Raw genomic sequence first — 23535 nt, forward strand, 5'->3', positions numbered from 1 at the left:
CCTAATTTAGTAATTAATCTTTTATGTATATGTAACGTTACTTTTTTCCAAAAGTGTAAGAGTTTTTATTATTTACAAGGATGAGTAGTTTGTTTTTCTACTATCAAGAAAAATAATATATTTTTAACTTTTAAACAAATAAAGAGTAAATATTCAACTCAATTTTATGTGTATTTTTGTGGTTGGTTTATGTTTGGTCTAATATGATCTAGTTTAGTATGATAAAAAATAAGTTCAAATTCAAACTCTTTTAAGATTTAAATGTTTTAATTGGTCATATTTAATTTTATAAAATAGTTTGTTTATCCTGTTAAGTCTATACCACTCTATCTTTTTGTGTTGTGTATGAAGATATTGGCATGCTTTATTAGTCATAAGGTTGATTTGGATTTATGGAAGCCAATTGCTGTTTCCAAAAGGGGACCAAAAATATCCGACTAAATATTTACGGATGACTGGCTTTTATTCTATAAAGCTACAAAGAGATAAGTGTAAAATGTAATGTTGATTTTAGAAACTTTTTACAAAGTATTTGGGATGAAGATTAACGTGAACAAGTCTAAAATGCTTTACTCTCCAAGAATGTCTCTGCAATAAGAAAAGAGCTTTTTATTAGGGTGTCCTCTATCAGATTTATCCAAGATTTTGGCAAGTATCTTGGGTTACCCTTAGTCATTGTAGAGTGATTCGTTCAACTTTTAATGGTGTTATGGATAAGATTCGGAGTAGACTAGTAAGTTGGATAGGAAATTTACTCAATCAGACAGGTAGACTCTTCTTGGTTAATTATGCTGCAGCCACTATTCTCACGTACCAGATGCATGTCTCTATTTTTTCCAAAGGGATCATTGGTAAATTGGAGTCTATGATGAAGATTTTTTTTTGAAAAAGACAAGTTGATGAAAGAGAATTGAATCTTGTTAGTTGAAAAGTACTGATTACTCCAAAAAAAATATGGAGCTTTGGGATTAGAGATCCTTATTGTGTGAATTTTGCTTTTGTTGAGAAGCTAGTTTGTACTTCTTTTTTTAGAAGGCAGACAAGTTATGGATCCAATTGTTGGATGCCAAATATCGATCATCTCAATATAACTATTTTGATTGTTCTAAGAATAAGGGCTCTCCCATTTACATTTGCAGGAGTCTTTGCAAGGCTTGAGAAGTGTTCAAGGATGGGTTTGCTTGGTATATTAAAAATTTGAATCAGAATTTTTGGTTTTTCAGTTGGAGGAGAGAAGGGTAGTTATCTAATAAGATAGATTATGTTCACATTTCTGATTCAAGCATCCGAATATAGGATATCTGGTCGATTGGTAGGTGGCATTTGGATACTCTTTATTCTCTTTTATCTCAAAATCTGAAAGATAATATTCTTTCTTACAATCCAAATGTACAAGCAGGTCCGGAAGTGGGTTGGTATTGGTATGGGTTTGTCAAAGTCTAATGACTCACGCAACAGTTACTTGTGGTTGTGTAAACAGCTGTTTGGTTGGGAGGAGCGAGAGAATTGGCTTTGGTTTTGGCGCCGAAAAAGAACAAGTGTTTGGCTTGGCTATGTCTTAAGGAAGCTCTTCCTACTGCAAATTTTTGCTTTAGAAGAGGAATGCTGTCATCGGATAGGTGTCTAAGATGCATTTCTAGTTAAGAATCGGTTTTACATTATATTCGAGATTGTCCAAAAGCTCAGCTTGTATAGCATAGGTTAGATATTTCTTGTCATCCTCTGAATTTGAATAACTGGTTCTTATATCATAGCATAGAGCATCCATTCAAGTTCTTTTCGGGACTTTGGTGGATATGGCGAGTAAGGAATAATGACATCTTTAATCTTTATGAGACTTGACCTCCGGAAAAAGTAATTTGTCTAGCTTTAACTTCAGAAAAAGAGTTTAAGAGTATTTTTGAGTTACAACATATGTCATTCACTTCTATTCTAAGTGGTAGGGGTGTGCATGGCCCGGCCCAGCCCCAAACATTTAGAGACTAATTTGGTGTGATTTTACCGGGTTTAGGGCAAGGTAAGGGTCTCAAAAATAGATCCGGTCATTGTTTCGGGTCGGGTCTGTGCCATAGTTCGGGTCACCCAAACTTGGCCTGGTGGCCCGGTCATCATGCATAAGTAATATTTTGTGTTATTAGTGATGGATGATGGCTATTTTTATGTAGAATTCAAGTATTGTAAACCTTAATACTTTGTGTTATTAGTCATTATAAGACTATAAGTTAATGTTTTATGTTTAAAATGCATAAGACTTTAGACTAATGCATAATATTATGTTATTTGTATTGATTTAAATATTTGGTGTTATTAGACAATATTAATATTAATTGTGGTTATAGTTTAATTTTAGAGAAGGATTGATTCTTGTTATATTTTTCTAAATGAATTTTACCATGTCAAATAATGGTTGGAGTCGTGAAAATTTGGATATTTTCACATGCTAACTTACAAGAAAGTATCAAGGTAATATAATGTTAACGGCCCGATTTTCACCCGATTTGTATCCGGTATAATCGTGTCCCGAAAGTGTGTAAGTTTAATCGGGTTTATGGTCGGGATCGGGTCTAACAAATAAGTCCGGTATATATTTTGGGTCAGGTTTGAGTCATATCAAACTCGGTTTTACCCGGCTCATGAACACCCATACTAAGTAGTTATTGAAATCCCCCATTCATTGGTACCGTTGAAGATTAATTATGATATTAGTTATCATGGTTCTGGTGATAGTGTTAGTTTTGCTTGTGTTATTAAAGATTGTTATGGGAGTTAGCAAATGGGGTATTTGGCAATAATTGGGAATAATAATATTTTTTAAGGAGAATTGTTTACTATTTAGAAAGGATATCTCTTAGCCTGTGATGTGGGCTAACGAAATGTTATTTGTGAGATGGATTGTGTGAAAGCGTTTTATCTTATTACTAATCACCAAGATGGTTTTACATTATTGATTTGTTGTTGTTCAAAATAAGGAATATCATACATTAAAATTGATGCATTAACTTTTATTTAATTATGAGATATGTAAATACGATAACATATACCATGTCAAAGATGACGACGAGGTTACAAATGTAATTATTCACGCATAAAACTAAAATGTAATTCGAACATAATTTATTAGATACTTTGGATTTATGCTCCATCCCTTTAACCAATGATCAATGATTTACATTTTCAAAAAATTCTCTAAGGAATTCACTATTATCTTACTCAAATCTCAATTAAAAAAGTAATAAAAATTTAAATAATAAGAAGAAGTATTTTCAAAAAATTCTCTAAGGAAGTTACTATTATCTTACTCAAATCTCAATTAAAGAAAGTAATAAAATTTTAAATAATAAGAAGAAGTATTACTATTATTCTTTTTTATAAATATGAAATATCAATCTATTTTACGAGAAGAAGGCATGGTTGAATGTGGAGCTCAGAACAGCACTCGTGTCAACGGACCCCAAATCAAATTCTAATCTCTCAAAATTTCATAATACAGACAAAATTTATTTTAAAAAATATAAAAAGAAGAAGAAACAGAAAAAGAAAAACAGAAATATCACACTTTTGTGGGCTCATCTCTTTCAATATTTTTTTTTTGAAAAAAATAATAATCATAAAAAATTTATATTCATAATTTCTCAATAAATATTTTCCTTTTTCCCTGTAACTTGTACTTGTTCCCTCCAATCATTTTCCTCCGTTTTCTCTTTTCTTTTCTTTTCTTTTCTTTTTTCCGGGAAAATCACTGTCACCTCTTTGCTTGCTCTGCTTCTCCGGCGGCACAAGAAGAGGGAGGAAGTTCAGCTTCGAAAGGAAATAAAAAAACAAGAAACAATTAATCTCTGCTTTTACGAAAGCTCTTCACTTTCCATTCAAATTTCCTCTGATCATCACTCTTCTCCATGAATTGTTGAAGGTAACTCCTCTGATATACTTCCTCTCTGTTTTTGTACTTATCAAGTTAACCAGTTGATTCAAAAGTTTTAATCTTTTGTTTAGATTTTAGTATTTTCATGCATGATCGGTTTTTCTAGTATGTGGGTCTTCACTAATTTCTCCAAATAATTAGCTTGAGCTGTCGGTGAGGAAAAAGTTATATATATATTTTTAATTTATTGGTCTAATTCAATCTAAAAGGTTGTATAATTATGCATGTGGTGCCTTGTGTATATTAGATTTTAACTAGATTGGTGTAGGAACTTGGTTTGTGTAGTTTAAGAGGTGGTGGTGGGTGGGGAATTGCATAATTAGGTCTGGGGCCAGGTGGTGTTGGTAGTTGTTATGATTAATCTAAGTCGATAACTATAGCTTGGTTGAGCTAAGTTGGTTTCGTTTTCTGGGTTGTATTTGGTTTTGACCTCTATGTTGACTTTGCAGTTTCACCCTTTTTGTGAAATGTTGAATGTAACGAAGTGTGAAAGTGGTGTTGATAAATGTGGGTTGTGCCTATAGAGATACAAAATGATTAATAATTGTGGCACTTTTCAGAATCTTTTTGTTGACTTTGAGTGATTTATGTAATGATGTCTTGTTCTTTGTATCATTGGACTATTTAATTAGGAAGTGATTGGATTGGATGGACAAACATTCTGGGGATTCTGCGCCAGCTCATGGTGCACCAGGTGCTTCCTCTTACTCCATGTTTAATGCATGTGTGTGTAGTTGCAAGGACATAGAGATTTGTCTTTAAATTAAGAAAATAAATAAAATTTCAGCTGTTTTTATAGGTTCATCTGGGATTTCCTCACTTAGTGTTGGTAGAAAGGTGGGAAGCAGTGCATGGGGAATACCACGCGGCACTGCTGCATTTCATGCATCAAGTGACACTAGCTTGTTCTCCAGTTCGCTTCCTGTTATTGGGCATGAAAAGTGTAAGCTTGAGACACTTTTAGTGATATCATAGACTGGAATCACCCAAAATGATTGTTTGACCTTTTATGTTTTCTTTTTGTTCCCAATATACAGTAAATTTGACTGGTTCGGGGCATTATGATCGATCTGCTGATGATAACTGGCCAAGATTAGGGAAAGTTCATAAAGATGATGTGGGGCAAGATGCACTTGAAGATATAGAAACAAAAGCAGCTGGAAAGATGCTTCCTGATGATGAAGATGAATTGTTAGCCGGGATAATGGAAGATTTCGACCTTACCAGGTTGCCGAGCCAGCTAGAGGATCTGGATGAGAATGATCTTTTTGGAAGTGTAGGAGGCTTTGAAATGGATTTTGAATCCCAAGAGAGCCTTGGTATTGGTATATCAAAGATGAGCTTATCCGATGGAGTTCCTTCAACGGCTATCGGTCAATATGCTGCACTGCCAAATGGCGTTGGAGCAGTGGCCGGGGAGCATCCTTATGGAGAGCATCCATCAAGGACCTTGTTTGTGAGGAACATCAACAGTAATGTGGAGGATTCTGAATTAAGATTGCTATTTGAGGTTTTTAATTCTAACTCAATGCTTCCATCCACTTTATCTATTTCATAAATTTTATCTTTTTAATTAGACAATCATGCATTGTTTTTTTGGTTTGTTTACAACTTTCAAAGCTTTTTTCATTTTTTTTATAGCAATATGGGGATATCAGAACATTATACACTGCTTGCAAGCATAGGGGTTTTGTAATGATATCTTACTATGACATTCGAGCTGCTCGCACAGCAATGCGTGCTTTGCAGAACAAGCCTTTGAGAAGAAGAAAACTTGATATTCATTTTTCAATTCCTAAGGTTTGATTCACATACTCTACCTTAGGTTTGACTAGTTATTCATTGGTATTATCTTTCATCTCTTTTTCTTCTGGTTTCAGGATAACCCTTCTGAAAAGGATATCAACCAAGGAACACTTGTAGTATTCAATTTGGATCCATCAGTATCAAATGATGATCTTCGCCAAATATTTGGGGCTTATGGAGAAGTCAAGGAGGTAAAACTTGAATTGTGTGTATGTTTTAACTTTCATTGAATTGTTTTTATTTAGAACTGAACCTAATTTGTATCTAATTTTTCTTCTCTATATCTTAATGATATTCTTCTTTTATTAAAAAAGAAAAAGGTCTAGCACTTAGAGTACTTGTAATTTGATCTTGAAATTGCAGATTAGGGAAACACCACATAAAAGACACCATAAATTTATCGAGTTTTATGATGTTAGAGCAGCAGAGGCTGCTCTTAAAGCATTGAATAGAAGTGATATTGCTGGAAAACGTATCAAACTTGAACCCAGCCGTCCCGGTGGAGCACGTCGAAAGTAAGTTAGTCCACAATTTTAGTTATCTTTTTTTAATTAGTTTTGGGTTGGGGTGCTGATATTGTGTAATGAATGTTTATTGTAAATTGCAATGTCTCATGGTTGTATATTATCTCTTTTAGCTTGATGCAACAATTGAGTCAAGAGCTAGAGCAAGATGATGCTCGAACTTTCAGACATCATGTGGGTTCACCTGTAGCTAGTTCACCTCCCGGTAAAATATGTTATCTTGAAATCCAATTCTCTTTCTGGTGCTACTATCTAATTTTATAATTTTGAAAGTTATGTTCAAATTAGAAGCTAAGCTAGTTGGTACTTTTGCTCAGGTAACTGGGCACAATTTGGTAGCCCGGTTGAACATAGTCCAGGTTTGAATATTGGGAGCCCAATGAATACCAACCAAATGTCTGGATTGGCTGCAATTCTTTCGCCACATGCATCAACCTCTTCAAAGATTGCACCAATTGGAAAAGACCCTGGAAGAACTAATAATCCAAATCCGATATTCGGAAGCTCTGGACCAATACAAGGAGCTGGCTTTCAGCATTCTATGTCCTTCCCTGACCAAAAAGTAACTGCAAGTCCTAGGCCTATATCTACTGTTGGCGAATCAAGTTCGAGTTCTTCGAGTATTGGAATGTTGTCTGGTCCTCAATTTTTGTGGGGAAGTCCAACTACCTACTCAGAACATTCAAACACATCTGCTTGGTCTTCATCATCTCAGGGGCTTCCATTTAATTCTAGTGGACAAAGGCAGGGTTTCCCTTATACTAGTCGGCACAATTCTTTTCTTGGTTCTCACCTCCATCACCATGTTGGTTCTGCTCCATCTGGTCTTACTTTCGATAGGCAGTTTAGCTACTTTCCCGAGTCACATGAAACTTCAATCAAGAGCTCAAATGCATTTGGGAGTTTAAATCATGGTGATGGGAATTTCTTGATGAACATGGGTCCTCATGCCTCTCTAGGAGCTGGTGTTGGCCTTTCAGGAAATGCAACCGAAATTGGTTCACCTAATTTCAGAATGATGTCACCACTGCCTAGACTTGGTTCATTGTTCCTTGGAAATGGTTCATATTCTGGACTAGGAGCAGCCAACTCTGAGTTGTTAACTGAACGTGGTAGAACTAGGCGACCTGATAATAATGGGAACCAAATTGATGGCAAGAAGCAGTACCAGCTTGATCTGGACAAAATTATGAGCGGGGAAGACACAAGGACTACATTAATGATTAAAAACATTCCTAATAAGTAAGAACTGAAAAAGTATCATAGCAAAGAGATCACTATACTAGCAACCTGAGTATTGTGGTAACAGTAAGTGATATATTTAGTAATGTTTTTTACCTATTGTGATTAAGGTACACTTCAAAGATGCTCCTTGCTGCAATTGATGAGGATCACATGGGAAGCTATGACTTTTTGTATTTGCCGATTGACTTTAAGGTATACATATCCTATATATATATGTGCTTGGTGAAGAAAATCGCTATGCGACATATTTATTAAAGTCAGTTCTCTCTATTGCAGAACAAGTGTAATGTGGGCTATGCTTTCATCAATATGGTGTCTCCTTCACACATCATCCCCTTCTATAAGGTCTGAGTTCTATCCAAGTTCTATCTATTTGGAAATTTGAGGCCATATGATTATCTCTATATATATTTGTGTGATATTGGTTTGTGATGTAATTATATTTGTAATTTTCTCTGCTTTACTAAAATTTTGAGACATCAGCCCCTTCTACAAGTTTTAAACCCTAATTTTCAACATCAAAAGGTCACATTTTTTGGCAACTATATTCAACTAACTTATACTTGTACGGGATTAAGATGGATATGTATTTTGAAAAAAAAAAACTATTTAGTATATAATAATTTGAGAAATGTTAGGTGACCAACATTTTTTCGTTTTATTAACATTACATTTGAACTAACAGTAGCTAACTCTCATTGTTAGATGAAAAAATTATTTCTCTTAAAAAATTGATGAAACCTGTGCTGCTCAAAGAAGTTTGCATGATTGCAGGCATTTAATGGGAAGAAGTGGGAAAAGTTCAACAGTGAAAAAGTTGCTTCACTAGCTTATGCGCGAATCCAAGGAAAGGGTGCACTTGTGACACATTTTCAGAATTCAAGCCTAATGAATGAGGATAAACGGTGTCGGCCAATTCTCTTCCATTCAGAGGGCCAAGAGATTGGTGACCAGGTTCTGTTATAAAACGTTACATTCGAATAATAATCATTTCTTCTGTCCATATATCGTTTAAAAGCGTTTATCTGACAACTTTTCCGCATTCTATCCAGGAACATTTCCTCTCAAGCAATTTGAATATATGTATTCGTCAACCGGATGGGTCTTACTCAGGTGATTTGTTGGAGAGCCCGAAGGGCAATTCGGATGAAAACTAGAGAAATATTAACTAAGATATTATGTTCCTAGCCAATAATAAATGTGGTTCTAGGAGTGCTAACTAGTGCATAGCTAATCATCATAAGGTGTACAAAGCTAATTCGTCGAAATAGGTGGAAAGAAGTGTTTACAAGACTAAGGGTTTGTTCGCGAGTTTGAGTTTTGGAGGGAAAGGGAGGGAATGGATTGAAGGTTTTGAAGAATAAAATGGACTTGTCTTTATACTTCAAACACACCCTTTCCTTCCTTTCCTCTCTAAAACTTCAGCTCGCAAACATACCCTAAGAAAAGGAATTCTAATATGTTAATTGTTCGTAACGATGATCGAAATCGAAGAAGAAGAAGAGAAGTTTGTTAATGTGTAGATAGGAATTGTCATTTAACCGGCGGAAGAGAATAACCATGCATGCCAGATTGTGCAGGATGACTACTCAGTTTGGGATTTGTTATTTGTTTTCTTTTTTGGCCATCCTTTTGCTGTGGTATGCAAAATGTGATTAATGTTCATATGGGTTGGGAGGGAAGATTTTCAGATGAAAAAGATAAGTTGTGTATAGAAGGGATGTAATTAACTATTCTGTGTCCACTGTTGTCATGTAACAAAAACAATGTTGAATAATGACTTGTATATATAATTGTATTTATTTCAGAAATTGTTACCAAAAATTTATATGCTTTATACCGTTCTTTGTTGTTTAAAGTAATGTTACTTCTGGTTATGTTATAGATGAACAATGATTGTTCTTTTTCAAATTTAAGGTTATAATGAAATAATTGTCAACATGTTTTCCCAAAACTAAATTAACTTGAGTTGGTCGAGTGGTCAGCTCATTCGTCCGCTTAAACAAGTGTTAGGAGTTCGAATTCCGTTTTGTGCATGCAGCAACCCATTGGCCAGTGGCAGAGAATATATTATAGGAAGATGTTCTGGTATTCCGTTGTACTTGAGCGGAATTTGATATTCCGTTAGTCTCCACCATTCAGATATAATATAAATAATGTAAATGGTTAAGATCTTGAAAGTTGTGCTTGAGTGAACATGATAAAAAAGACCTCATGGGGGTGCGAGACCGGCTGTGTAGTTGAGAAGTTTTGATGCTCATGATTTGTCTCCACTAACCATGTACACTGATAGATACGTGTGCAGAGATTAGTCTTCAGCCAAGTCGTGGTGCTACTTTCAACTGAGTTGGGAAGTTTTTAAGCTTGGTCTCCTCTAACCATTTTCAATTCGATTCTTTCTTCCTTTTCCTTGCAGCCATGTGACCTTCCTCTTCGGCTCTTCCTATACCTTTCACATATTTTTGTTAAAAAAATATTTGTATGTGTATAAGATGAATGGTAAAAAATTGTAAAAATAAATATTTTAAAATTAATATTTTTTTAAGAAATAACCATTACTAAAACCTTAATTATATGTTTTTATTTAATATAAGAATAAGAATTTAATTACAAATTTTAAAATTATAAATTTTTTATTAAAAAATAAAAACTTATAAAAATTAATAAAATAATTAATAATTTACTTGCTTATGTGCTTTAAATCCATTTTTTTAAGTTTTTTCTCTCTAATATCCAAATAGTTATAGTTTTTCTAAGGTTAAATAATTTTAAATTTTCAAGTTTAAACTAAGGCGCTATTTGATTAATATGATTCTATTTATTATTAGGTTTCTTTCATTTGAAATTTGAACTCCTCATTTTTTTTCTTAATCTATTTTTGAAGTTGTTTATTATTTAAAATTAAAATTAAAATTTTGATAAGGGTAACAGGTGTTACAATCAACTTAATAAATATTAATATAATGTGTCTGTTAATATATTTATTTATAATTAAATATTATATATAATAATAATTACTGGATTAATTAATATGATAAATATTTTATATTTTAATTGAAAATTTTAAATTCAAATTTTATAAACATTTTTTATAAATTATATATAATGAAACATCATTTTTAAAAAATAAAATTATATATAAAATATTTTTCCAATCTTGATTATATATAATAGATTAGTATGCTAACATGTTTATTAATTTATTTTTTAAAATTAATGATGCATGTATAATACTAATAAATATCAAATTTATCAAAATATATTTTTTATTTTTTAATGGTGGATATCGGTACCAAAATTTTATTTTCATCGCCTTTGGTAATTGGTTATTCCCTCTCCTACCTCTTCTGTGTCTCCATCCCAATTTGAAGAATTAATTGGGGTTGAGTGCATGATGAAAATTGTTAGTGTTACTGGGTTAAGTTTGAGAGAAAAAATAAATATAAAAAACGGATACGAGTATGTACTTGGAGGTGCATTTTATACACAAAGTCACAAACCATGGGTATGATGAATGCTGCAAAAATCCCGATATCTTACAGCTGAATTCTTCGCTGCTTCACTGTTAAGCTAGGAGTTTATAAATTATTGTTTACTTCAGCGAGTATTTACGTCAAAACACTCGTATAATAAGGGACATTTTCGTCATTTCATGACTCATTACACGACAAAAAAAGTCTAGACAACCTAATCGTACCATGAATATGATGTTCCGTTTTTTGTCAGGGAACACCTGATCATTTTCCTATATTATAATCATCAAATTAAAATTCAAGTTATAACTTCTTAATAGGTTAAAAATTATTGAAACAGCAGTATACCAATACACTTTGAAATTTTCCAATGGTATAACGTAGATAGCCTTAATAATTGCATAGATCCGCCACTTTATCAATAATGAAGAAAAATATGATTGAGCCAAAGATATTTGTCATATACATTGACGCATGGACTCCCAAATTGTTGACCATAGATGTGTGCTTAAGAATTAAGATACCTTAGTTCAACATAGAACTTATCCATTTTCTGACTTAGTTTTAAATCTGATGTGTTTTCTGTGATTTGTAAGTGCGGCTCAGCTATTTCCTTGAATGAAAGTTTTTCTTCTATCAAAAAAAAGATAAGACGGATATGATTGCATTGATTGATGGGTCTTATGTTAAGAATTGACAACCACAACTTAGTTCAGATTACAGTCCAAAGCAAGAGGAAATTCACACTTTTCACTGAGTTGGGAGCTAAAGATAGGATGTTAAACTCAAGTGAATGGAACATTATTAGTTTTTAAGGTAATGTTTGCCTTCAAATTTGTAGAGCATTAGCAATGGAGCCAGCTAAACTCAACACTTCAAAAGGAGCTTTGTTTCCTATAGCTTTCACAGTAAGGGGGCAAGAATCTGTGATCCAGAAGTGGGTAAAGGCTTTCTCCAAGCTTTCTGTATGTTGAGTCAAATGGCAACAACATTCAAATATATGTATATGATTTTGAGAAAGTATAACGTTGTTACATGATGCCATGACTAACCGTTTTTATGGAGGAACCGGTCCCACGATTGGTTAGGAAATACGCCATGGGTGACATAGGCACTCACCTTTGCTGCACCATGAGCTGCCAAAACTTTCTAAGGGAAATCAACAAGAAAAAAAGAAAGTAAGAAATGACAAGTTGCAGAATACAGACATCCATTGCTAATGCTATCTAGCATTCTCACATGGAGCTTTTGCTTTCCTCAAATTCCAATAATAAAAACCCGGGGATGGCGATTACTTAACCATTTACCTGACATTCAATCAGAGTGCTGCCGGATTGGACCAAATCATCAACAATGACAACATGATGACCAGTTGCATTGCCTTCCTTGATCCGAACTATCCTCTTGTCGCCCTCACGAACCTTGTTACATACCACCTACCACTTCGAAAGAATCAGACACTCATAAAAGATGAATTATAACTTAAACAGCTAGATTTTCCACAGAAGACACACCACTGAAAAATTATCGAACTGCTTGTGGAATCGCTTCCAAGCACCATCATCTGGAAATGCTATAACAACCTAGAAACAACAAGTTCAAATTCAGTATATTAGAAACAAGAAGTGAATCACAAGCAGGGCAATGTACCGGGCATATAATACAACAAATACTGCAAAGATTCAGGATAAAATGCAACAACTCTCAGGAGTACTCACATTATTAGCATCCGGAAGCTGACTCAGTCGTTGCTTTAAGAGAGGAATACCAGTCTCAAACAAGGGCAGAACCTCATCCCCAAAATAAAACCTCTCCTGCATGAATTTTAAATAAATAGTACAAAATAATAGAGTGAACATATGCAGCATATAGAAATGAAAACAAAGAAACTATACATATGTTGATATGCAATGTTCAAAAGCCACAAGCTGCCATCAACAGTAATAAGTATCAACCCTAAAGATATCAAAATTCTAAGAAACATATAATATCCAAGAGTTCATCCTGTACTTAACAGATAGAAGTTTATTTACTGTATGGCACCAAAAATCCAAAAGGCAATGTAACCATGCATCCAACCAAATAAGTATATCAGCTAAAAACTTAATAATTATTCATAAAGACCTTAACTAAAGCAATTTTAGGTTTAATTCATTAGCAATACAAACCTGCAAAGCATGAATATCATATATGACCAAACTGGTTGGGCCACCTCTCGAAATTGGGATGTTTGATAACATCCTTGCAAGGGTGAAGGCAGTTGCCACATCACCTTCTTCCTCCATGCGCTCGAAGGAACCGGTTGGAAAGAACGGCAACACCAATGTGAAGGAAGCAACAAACAGACGAGGGAGCGCATATATGACAGAAAGCTGCTCAAAGACATGTGCAGGAGAGCTGAAAGATGCCAAGAAAGCAACATGCTGACCTCTGAGCTCTTCTGCATTGTTTATATATATGTTTGGAAATCCATCCGCAAAAGACCTGAAAAAAGGCATAAATCTCATCACTTTTTCTTCAGTTTTAGTTCTTAAAACAAAACAAAAGTCCATTTTTTTTCCCCTATCACTTATGCATAGAAACATAGTAATCGTTGGTGATCATCAACCACTAATCAGAAACACTAAGAATCATGATAATAAGGCAAAAACAAAGAAACCCAGAATAAGAAATGGATAAAAAAGCAAAGAAAAAGTGCTTTTCAGAATGAAATAGATTATAAAAAAAAGCTGAGATTGTGGGAACAGAGAGAAAGAGACCTCCATTTGATATTCTGGAGAATGATGTGATCACAGCGAGCAGCAACCTTGAGAGCAAGGTCTTCACAGTCAAGTGAGTAGAAGAGATTGACAGGCTTCTTTGAGTTTGGAATGGGTGTGGGAACTTTCCCTTTCTCTATTGCCATTCCTTAATTTTATCAAACACAAGGTGGGCACTCCCACAAAGATTTTGTTTGAGACTTCGCTGACACAAGTGAACTCCTTATGAGTCTATTACTAAAAGCCGAAGGGTTTCACCAACAAATTAATATGGTTCCATCATTTTCTTTCTTAACAAAATAAAAAATGGAATTTCTTTTTTGGTCAGGGAAAATGGATTATTTTTATGAAGGCCCTCATGCCTCACCTGAACTGGGCTATGTCCGTTCAAACCCAAATCTACCCAAGACAAAAAATAATACCAAATCTACTTCAAAAGGACACTAATCTACTAAAAAAAATGACATTAAAAATAGTTCAAAAAAATTTGGGTTGGTCGAGTGGTTAGTTTAGTCGTCCGCTTAAACAAGTGTTGTATGAAAATATTTTGTTAACTGTTAGATAGTAAATTAGTTCTGTTCTTATTATAGAAAGAGACAAGATACAAAAATCTATTTACTTAATTTTGCTACTCAAAAATAGAAAAGCTCATCCTTGCCTTAGTATTTTCAGTTAGGCATCTCCAACCTTATTTTTAGAATCGTGTTTGTGATTAGACAAATATCTTTAAGTAAAATATTTTTAGCATCTTTATTAAAATAAGTACCAAATCAAATTAATCAATATAATTAATTTTGTCTAGTCGAGTGATTGTTTACTTATACAAATATTAGAAATTTTAATTCTTCTTTGTGTATGTAGTTATTTAATTGATTTATTCATCTTATTTTATACTTTTAAAATTTCATCAAATTAATCTAATTTATCTTTACCGATGAGTTTTAAGTGAACATAAAAAATTATTTTCAATATTTTTCTTAAATTATAATGTTATTGAGATAGTGTCACACATGAAAACATTTCTTTTTAAAGCTCGTGAAGTGGTGGATCAAAAGCAAAACTAAAACCTCATGAAATAACATGATTTTTGTTTTCACAAACTCTAGAACATTTGTATTGTATTCATTATTATATTGGAATAAGGTTAGCTATTTATAATACAAGTATATAATTGCCCAAACTCCAAAACAAATGCTACCAATTTGTCTTTCATTAGGATAGGGTATTATCCTAGCAAAATAAATATCCAAGGACCAAGATTAGTTGTGTGTTTGTGTCATGGAATTACTTTGAACCCTACAAAATTAATTCCCTTGAAAAGTCAATTTATGTGGTATCCAACATAAACACACTCACACACATATAAACTTTTATTTATGTTATAATATGAAAGAAACATATAAGAAATTCACATATCTCTTAATTATATTATTATAAGATTGTCACCATTATCATTATCAGAATTATTATCATCGTTACTATCATTATTTCATTTTCATCATCATTAATATCATTTTTAATTATAAGGTCCTCTATGGTCCATCTCCTATGAAGGAAACAAGTTGACAAAATTGAATCAATGAAAAAGAATATATAAGTATATAGCATTCATATGAGGAGTGACACCTAAGTAGTTTAAGTATATTATAATTTATTTCTCTCATAATAATATTAAACCACTGACCAAGTAACCATTGAAATCAATAAGTGCAAAAAAAATAAAAATAAATAAAAAAAGCACCGACAAAAGAGGCTAGAAATTATATATATATAAATGATCTTATTAGAGCCGATCAATATTTTACGAAATGAAAACCATTTTATTCATCAAATATCTAGCTACTAATAAAAATGACAAAGACAAATATTTTCTCCCCTATTCATATGTATAGTACAAAGATATTTTTTGTTTCAATATACCTTTGAAATAAATAATGAAACTTTGGAATATGTTTATCTTTATAATTATTTTGAATTTTTTTTTTTTGTTAAAAACCAAGCATTTTCACGTGAGCAACACTCAAATTAATTTTAGACAACTACTTTTTTCCGTTTTTGAAAAAAATAAGAAGGCAACGATATATGCAATTTCAATGAAAATGATTAAAAATCCTAATTTATATTTTTATTAATCATCTTTCTAATTGTTAAATAAAAGTTTTTTTGGATTTTTTAATAATTTTTAAAATAATATATTTAAATTTGTATTCATAATAATGTAGAAAATAAATTAAAACTTTCAATTATTAGTCTTAAGACCACAGAACTTTGGATGCATGAATAATTGGTCTGGTTTTTTTTAATGGACCATTTAAAACTTGAACGTAACCTGATATAATCATATATACCCTAAGAAGTAATTAGATCAATTCATATTTAGATGATAGATATGACTTTGAATATTATACATTAACTAATAAAATTTAATAGCTATTTCACACACACACATTATATGTACTAGTGTATATCAAAGTGCCTATTGTTTCATTTGTTTATTTATTAAATATATAAAAAAAGTATTAAAAATTGAATTAGTTGAGATGATAAGTGATTTATAATTTTAACAAAAATTCATGGGTTCAAATTTTAAAAATAATATTTTTTTATAAATTATATATAACAAAGAGTATTTAAAAAAAATAGGACACCGATTTTCCTTGTATTCCTATTATTATATAGTATAGAATATAAATAAACGTCTTGTAATTTAAACATAAATAAATTCAGTATATACATAATATATATAATTTATAATAAAAGGCAATAGCATCTTTTAATTTATATAGTTCTACCAAATAAAAATAAGACACTATATTAATGTTATTATTTATTGAATAAAATTCATTTTCAAATAATTATATGATTTTAGACCGATAATCAAATATAACATATATTACGATCAATCCTAATCCAAAAGTACATATCATAGCTTAAGAGATTTTGCAAAATGTATGTTTTAGGCAAGCTTTTTTAATTTTAGGGTAAGTGAGACTAGAAACACAAGTGGATCTTCTCACTTTTATATTTTAATTAATTTAAATGTTTTTTTTTATTTTATTATTAGTCATACAATATACAATATTGGAAGAAGAAAAAAAAAGGAGAAAATTAGTAGTGCTTTTTTCAAGGTTTGTAAGACTAGAGTACTAACAAATATACGGTTTAATTAAGAATAATCTTATATAATAATTTTTCAAAAAAATGAACATATATAAAAAGTAATTATGGTAATAGTTGGTAGTCAACAAGATTTGTGGTTGTTCATAGTTGTTTTTCATATATTAGATATTTGAATTTAATCCAAAGTACAAGTTTGAGGTTGCTATCATCAATTCAGTTCAGTATGGGGTATGTATATGGTCCATGACCAACTCATTGCATTTATGAACAAACCCTAATTATTGTGCAAATTAAATAAAGAATTTAATTTTGATATACTGAATTATATAAAATATTTTATAAAATCATATAATTATGTATGTTTTTTTAAATGACTATTCATGCTATCAATAATATCAAAAATAAATATTTTTATTAATATAACATTATGTAATTAGATACACATATAAAATTATTTATATTCACAGTATATTAAAATTAAATTCTAAAAAAATTAAATTCTAAAATAAAGGGGTTGATGTGATTAGTAGTATTTTGAATAGTATGAAAACATTCCCTAAGCCCATTAAATATGTAACAAAAAGAATTAAGATATATTTGAGCAATCACAACTAAGTTCCATTATGGATATATATGATTATTCTCCTGTTCTATTTGGAGGGGTTATATATTATTCTTCAGCATATATGCAAATATGTTAAGCTTTATTTAATTAAAATCCGAATGTTCCATGATAACATTCAATTTAGGAGTTACTAAATCAATAATTATTGTAGGGAATAAAGGTTACAGTATTAATCAACATCTGCTTATATTATTTGAATAATTGTTTTCAAGCACGCAGTTTTATGAATATCACTGCATATATCTAGAGTGCTACTAATAATAATTAATATTATGATATGAATATATTCAATATGATGTAACGATAAAAAATTGGAAAAAAGAACAAGCAAATATATAGTAACATATATATGACAATAATATATATAGTACTGTGAAAGATAAATCACTTTTGAATGTATATGTATACCACTTAATACTTTTTAGAAAAAACGATAAATTAATCTTTGATTTTTTGGTACGTGAATATTTAAAGTTATGAAAATTTAAAAATATATTTAAATTTTTTGATTTATTTAAAATTTAGACATATTAATTCTGAGTTTAATTTGTCTAATTTTAAAAAATTTTTTACGTGTGCATCCATATCAATTAGATCAGTACAACGAGAACTATATTTGATTTTTCTGCTAAATTTGACAAACTCAAATAAACACAAGAAATCGATATGTCTAAATTTAAAAAAGTCAAAGATTTACATGTATTTTTAAATTTTTAAAAATTTAAATATTTATAAATAAAAAAATCAATGACCTATTTATTTTTTTTCTATTTTTTTAAGTCCAAATCGTGGTTAATATATAGGGTAGTCTTCTGATTTGAAGTTTTGAATGAACACACCAAAAGTAACATATACTATATAACAATTTCATTAAATATGAGGTCCCACCTTACACATTTGCTCTTTCACTCCCTAAATGCATATTTATTACTCATGTTTGCATATTTGCATATTTGCATTTCTTTTGTTTTTTAAGGTGATGTATTATGTAAAGGCTCACACTTTCAAAAATTTTGTTTTTGAAGTTTACTCTATATATACATGGTTAAAAAATATTATTTATATAGATAAATAATATATTTACATATAAATATTAGTACAGTTTAATTTATTTTTAATATATATTTTTAATATAATTAATTTTAATATATACTTGATATAATTGAAAAATTAATTATAGAAACTAATTTTTTTTGCCGTTTTATTCACTAGACTTGACATACATTATTTTATTTATGAAAGTTAAGTATCAAATCACTTAAATTGAGCTAGACATTAACATGTCTATACTAAATTTGGGTATTTTTTCAATGTTGTTGTCTTCTCTTGATATATTTTTAGGTTAAAAAAAAGCTTTAACATTCATTATATTTAACTTTTCATTATTGTACGTATGGTTGACACTTGACACTATCATTTTCTAAATAAATATCACAATCATAAATGCTATATATCCAACAAGAACAACCAAAATGCTGGCAACTCCAGAATAATAATTGAGGGTAATTGTACAAAAATAAATAAACAATATGGAACTCCAAAATGTTGGTGAACACTTACATACAGATCATTCATTGGTACATACATGACTGTGGTTTTAAACTACTGCAATTATAATTTAATTATGGAAGATGACAATTTAAAACGGTTTATAAAAAAATTAGGAACTATTATTATTAGACAGAGACCACATAAAATTGTCTTTACATAAAATTAATAATGGAGAATCGTTAGATGATATGATATGATCGGTTAAGATAACATCTAACTGTTTTCAACTATTAACTTCACGACAGCGAAGTTTGTCCCTTATTATTGTTGGTGTTATGTTCTTGATTGACAATGCCTTCATTCCCTGCAAGCATCAAGTACTTATCCCTCCGAGTGAGAGTAGTGCACTGAAATCCCAAAGCAAGAGCCAATTGGCTCTGAATATAGTTAGCCACCTCACAACTGGACCTGCCTCCAGCACATGTAAGCTCCTTAGGAACCTTCCCAAGGATGTGAATGTGGTAACATGGCCGAGGATTCATGAAGAAGAAGATGGGGTCCAAACACTTCAAGCCTGCTGCTGTGGTCCCATAGAACATGCTGACATGAGCATTCATAGCCACAGGAACTATTTCATCAGCCAACTCAGCAAACAATGAGCTGAATCTTAATAGGTATGGTTCCCTACAAGTTGTTCCTTCTGGACATACTACCAAGTCACCTGTTTTCCACACACCAAATCACAATCAATTCTTACTAATTGCAAAGTTTTTCTTTCTTTAACAATAGTTTCCATAACATTTGTTATGTGATAAATGAAGTTTTGATGTATAGATGATAATTTAGTCAAAGATCTAAAAATATCTGACGATTTTTATCTATTATCCTTACATGAAGATAATTTCAGGCGTGTGATTAAGTTAAATCAATTCTTAGTAATTGCGGAATTTATGATTTTTGTTTTCTTTATCTCTTTAAGAACATTTTCCTTTTATGCTATGGTTTCTATAACATTTGAAAAATCAGATATGAACAGAAACAGAAAAGGAAAGAAGACAAAAAGTGCAGAAACACAAATTACCTTCACTTAGCAACTTTTGCATGGTTTGAGCATCTTGTTTTCTATCCCTTGTGAGTCTGACAGTCCTAATTGGAGCTATGAACTCTGACACCTTACTCAAGCTATATGTGACTGCAGTCAAAGGCTTAGCCAAACAAGTGCTTAAGAAAACAGGATCAAGAAGTGTCCTATGTGTGCAAACATACAGAACCCCTTTCTTCTGTTCTGAACTTTGAGACCTCATTATTCCTTTCACATTCAGGTTTATGCCACTCCAAACTCCAAGTATCATTGCCCATTTGTATGGAAGCAAGATCCCAACAAGGATTCTATATATGGCCAGAAGAATCCCAATTGGGAGCCACATGAACATCAATAATGTTGCTGATGGGGTTGGCAAGAATGCCAACCTTCCATCATGGAAGATCAAGGGCTTTGGATATTTTTCCCTTCCCAACATTGGGCTTGGATTGTTCACCACATAACCTTCCTGTCATTATCAATAATACACTTAATTAAAACATGTCTACTATAAAGTTTACCATAAACAACAACGGACTATACTATGTGTACACCAAAATCAGTAATGTGGTATGCCAAGAAGGTTAAGTTTACTATGTATGTGTTTACCTTGCAAAGTGACATGAAAATATGATCATCAAAACTTGAGCTTCCAATACCAATATCTGGTTTTCTGTCACCAAAATACTCTTTGAGTGCTCTATGCTTCACAAGCAAGCCAGAATCAGAGACAAAGCCAGTGAAGTAGGTACCAAAAGTTTGCAACTCTGTGCCTATAACATTACAAACACTCAAATACTCCTTCAGAAACCCTTCAACCATGACTCTAGGAACACTTGTGAACACAACTTTGGAACTTGATGAAGCCATAACCTCATAAGCATGAAGGTTGAGATTCTCCAAATAGAATTTAGGCAGCACTGCCCTTGAGACACATTCCATGTCCTTGATTCTCAGGCCACAGAATGTGATGAAGGTCATGAGTTTAAGGTTCATGTCATGGTTCAAAATGAGGAGGAGAGGACAAGAGAGAAGCAAGAGAAGTGCCCTTAAAATGCTGCCACCTTCAAAGGCAACAAGCATGAAGAAAGGGAAGAAGGAGTGTGTATTTAGCAACACTTTGTGAACGTCGCAAAAAGCAAGTGTTGGTTGTGAAGCTCTAAGAGCCTCTAAGTCACATTTTGTGACACTTGGAAAAGACAAACAAGGTTGTTGAAGATGTTGTGGTTTTGATGAGATGATGCTATACTCAAAATTGAACCAATAACTCTTCATTTTCCTTGCTGCTCTATAGAAAGAGTTAGCAAGAAGTTGGTACAAAACCCAATCAAGAAGCCTAAGAAGCACCATTGGAAACACCATGATGATGATGAAAAGAAGATCAAAGAAGAAAAGGGTAGCAAGAATGAGAGAGAAAGAGAAGAGAAGAGTATATGTGGTGAAGAGAGGAAGAGAGTGTACAGAGAATATTTATAGAGACATTAAAAAGGGTTCAGAAATCAGAAGAAAAGAAGGTTGACTGTGGCATTTGGTTAAACACACCGCTGGCATTAACTTCAATTGCTTCTCTTATTAGATTTTATTTAATAATTTATTATTTGTTATGGTTTCATGCAAAGATGAAGATGTTGTTGTTATGATCTTAGATTGCATTGCATGTATGATGTATGTAGAAACATGTTCTCATATAGTCTTTGCTTGGCAACTGACATATATACAGTAGGTAGGTTAAAATGTTGGTGACCCTCTTTGGAGATTTTTTTTTATTTTTTATTTTTTTTATACATTTGAAACATTATTAGGCTCCAAACACATGCTGTACTACTACCTAGTTTTAATGACATTGGAATGTGTGAATATCATTCAAACCTTAAGAAAATATGTAACTTGTTAGAAGATTAAATATAAGATGTTTTATTTATTTATAGTAATTCTTTGTTATACTTTAATTCCACGTGAAATGTAGAGTTTATATTATTGAGAAAAAAAAGATGTTTCTTTTTTTATTTCTAATATTTAAAAATATTATTTATACATACTAAAATCAGTTATTATATATTTTTATATAATTAAATATGTGTAATTTTATTTATTTTTAATATATAATTTATATTTTAATGTATACCTAATATAGTTGTTTAATATTATTATATTTTTTATGGTAAAACAATTATCAAATGGAGTCTTAGAATATATTTAATGTGTTTTAAGAAATATTTATTATAATCACTTATTGTTCTTTAATTATGATTTATAGAAAATAAGTAATATTACTTTTACATCCAAATTAATATCCAAGTTAAATCTAAAGATAGAAAAAAAATTGAATGAATAATTATGAGTAACGATTATAATTTAATTTAATGTAAAAACTATATGTTTAGAAAGTATATATAAAAAATGATTATTAGTTGTATCATTGTGTATAACTGTATATTAGTATATATGATTATGATTATATTCATAAGTATTGTGGTTCAATAAGGCTGCGTTTAATTTCGAAAAATAGGATAGGACAAGATATTGATGAATAGAGATATAAAATTTTGTATTTTTTGTATTTTGTTTGATGATATACTAGAATAAATTATGAAAATTTAATTTATTCTCATTTTTCTTCATTCAAAAAATTTGAGATAAAAAATATAATAATAAAAAATATAATTATAAAAAATTAACAAAAATAATAAAAGAAAAAATAAACAATAAGTTGTGTCTCTTGTTAGTGTTTTCGTATTCTTTCTATTAGGATGGATACAAAATATATTAATTCTAAATATATTATCTCTATCCATATTTTTTCTACCAAACACGACTTTATGTCTCTATACTACTGTCTCAGTATCTGTCTATAAACCTATCATACAAGTAATACTAATTATAGCAAAAGCTTTTGAGTAGATTTTTTATTTTTGTGTATTTTTAATTTTTTATGTCATATAGAGGCCAATAGAAATTAAAGTTAGATCACCCACACCATCAGATCAATTTGACAATTTTCAGAAGTTATTTGAACTTTGAAGCTCATAGAAAGTCAAATTGATCCTCTCAATATAACTTTGACTTTTTTTTTCTTCTTTTCTTCCCATGTCTTATTAGTAGAACAAATTGACTTTTGTTACTCTTGTTCCTTTGTCCATTCCCAAGGCACTTGAATTTGGGACAGTTAATTGGTTTGAATTTTAATTGCATAGTTAATATTTTGTCTGTGAATGAAGTCATAGCTGCCTCATGCTGAGTATAATTCACAAATAAGACCAATAATCTTTAACCCAGATATTAAATTATTAGCCACTTAAGCAAAATCATATAGTACATGATACTAATGTCATGAATAAGATTTTATCATTGTTATTTTTTGTAATTTCCTACAAGCTAGGTAATTAAAGTAGGTTAAGGCGGAACCAACTTAATTAATTGCTCTAATAAGTAATAGTGAAATATGATGATGACGATGCCATAATGCTTTTAATTTGGTACAACTTGTAA

The 23535-nt window shown here is 31.1% G+C and overlaps 3 protein-coding genes across 6 annotated transcripts; 1 reads left to right on the top strand and 2 right to left on the bottom strand.

The window, feature by feature from the left end:
* Nucleotides 1-3656: 3656 nt before the first annotated feature.
* LOC107496487 (protein MEI2-like 2) lies at nucleotides 3657-9308 on the top strand. Of its 4 annotated transcripts, none has more exons than XM_052251937.1 (13): nucleotides 3657-3910; nucleotides 4555-4616; nucleotides 4710-4865; nucleotides 4960-5432; nucleotides 5564-5722; nucleotides 5803-5919; nucleotides 6092-6243; nucleotides 6366-6457; nucleotides 6570-7494; nucleotides 7605-7689; nucleotides 7774-7842; nucleotides 8272-8451; nucleotides 8550-9308. In XM_052251937.1, exons 2-13 carry the CDS (start codon nucleotides 4571-4573, stop codon nucleotides 8652-8654), a joined length of 2559 nt encoding a protein of 852 aa, XP_052107897.1. In that variant the 5' UTR covers nucleotides 3657-3910; nucleotides 4555-4570; the 3' UTR covers nucleotides 8655-9308. The 4 variants fall into 4 exon arrangements, with proteins under 4 accessions (XP_052107897.1, XP_015973239.1, XP_052107898.1 ...); XM_016117753.3 differs by having other exon boundaries at nucleotides 4722-4865; XM_052251938.1 differs by having other exon boundaries at nucleotides 4559-4616.
* A 2304-nt stretch (nucleotides 9309-11612) lies between these two features.
* LOC107496488 (ribose-phosphate pyrophosphokinase 4) lies at nucleotides 11613-13980 on the bottom strand. The gene is made up of 7 exons (XM_016117754.3): nucleotides 13730-13980; nucleotides 13139-13454; nucleotides 12689-12784; nucleotides 12485-12553; nucleotides 12278-12406; nucleotides 12023-12119; nucleotides 11613-11933 (listed from the first exon to the last, which is right to left on the bottom strand). Exons 1-7 carry the CDS (start codon nucleotides 13873-13875, stop codon nucleotides 11800-11802), a joined length of 987 nt encoding a protein of 328 aa, XP_015973240.1. The 5' UTR covers nucleotides 13876-13980; the 3' UTR covers nucleotides 11613-11799.
* A 5142-nt stretch (nucleotides 13981-19122) lies between these two features.
* LOC107496579 (glycerol-3-phosphate acyltransferase 1) lies at nucleotides 19123-21667 on the bottom strand. The gene is made up of 3 exons (XM_016117880.3): nucleotides 20656-21667; nucleotides 20047-20515; nucleotides 19123-19686 (listed from the first exon to the last, which is right to left on the bottom strand). Exons 1-3 carry the CDS (start codon nucleotides 21406-21408, stop codon nucleotides 19262-19264), a joined length of 1647 nt encoding a protein of 548 aa, XP_015973366.1. The 5' UTR covers nucleotides 21409-21667; the 3' UTR covers nucleotides 19123-19261.
* Between the last annotated feature and the right edge of the window lie 1868 nt (nucleotides 21668-23535).

The sequence above is a fragment of the Arachis duranensis genome, chromosome 7, assembly GCF_000817695.3.
Source record: "Arachis duranensis cultivar V14167 chromosome 7, aradu.V14167.gnm2.J7QH, whole genome shotgun sequence".
Lineage (NCBI taxonomy): Eukaryota > Viridiplantae > Streptophyta > Magnoliopsida > Fabales > Fabaceae > Arachis > Arachis duranensis.

Excerpts from the sequence above, each read along its gene's own strand:
- LOC107496487 (XM_052251937.1), top strand. The coding sequence starts at position 4,571 with ATGGACAAACATTCTGGGGATTCTGCGCCAGCTCATGGTGCACCAG. Across the intron at positions 5,433-5,563 it reads AATTAAGATTGCTATTTGAG|CAATATGGGGATATCAGAAC; the intron begins GTTTTTAATTCT and ends TTTTTTTTATAG. Across the intron at positions 6,458-6,569 it reads TGTAGCTAGTTCACCTCCCG|GTAACTGGGCACAATTTGGT; the intron begins GTAAAATATGTT and ends ACTTTTGCTCAG.
- LOC107496488 (XM_016117754.3), bottom strand. The coding sequence starts at position 13,875 with ATGGCAATAGAGAAAGGGAAAGTTCCCACACCCATTCCAAACTCAAAG. Across the intron at positions 13,455-13,729 it reads CTCCAGAATATCAAATGGAG|GTCTTTTGCGGATGGATTTC; the intron begins GTCTCTTTCTCT and ends GCCTTTTTTCAG. Across the intron at positions 12,554-12,688 it reads AGCTTCCGGATGCTAATAAT|GTTGTTATAGCATTTCCAGA; the intron begins GTGAGTACTCCT and ends TGTTGTTTCTAG.
- LOC107496579 (XM_016117880.3), bottom strand. The coding sequence starts at position 21,408 with ATGGTGTTTCCAATGGTGCTTCTTAGGCTTCTTGATTGGGTTTTGTAC. Across the intron at positions 20,516-20,655 it reads TTTTCATGTCACTTTGCAAG|GAAGGTTATGTGGTGAACAA; the intron begins GTAAACACATAC and ends TGATAATGACAG. Across the intron at positions 19,687-20,046 it reads GCAAAAGTTGCTAAGTGAAG|GTGACTTGGTAGTATGTCCA; the intron begins GTAATTTGTGTT and ends TGTGGAAAACAG.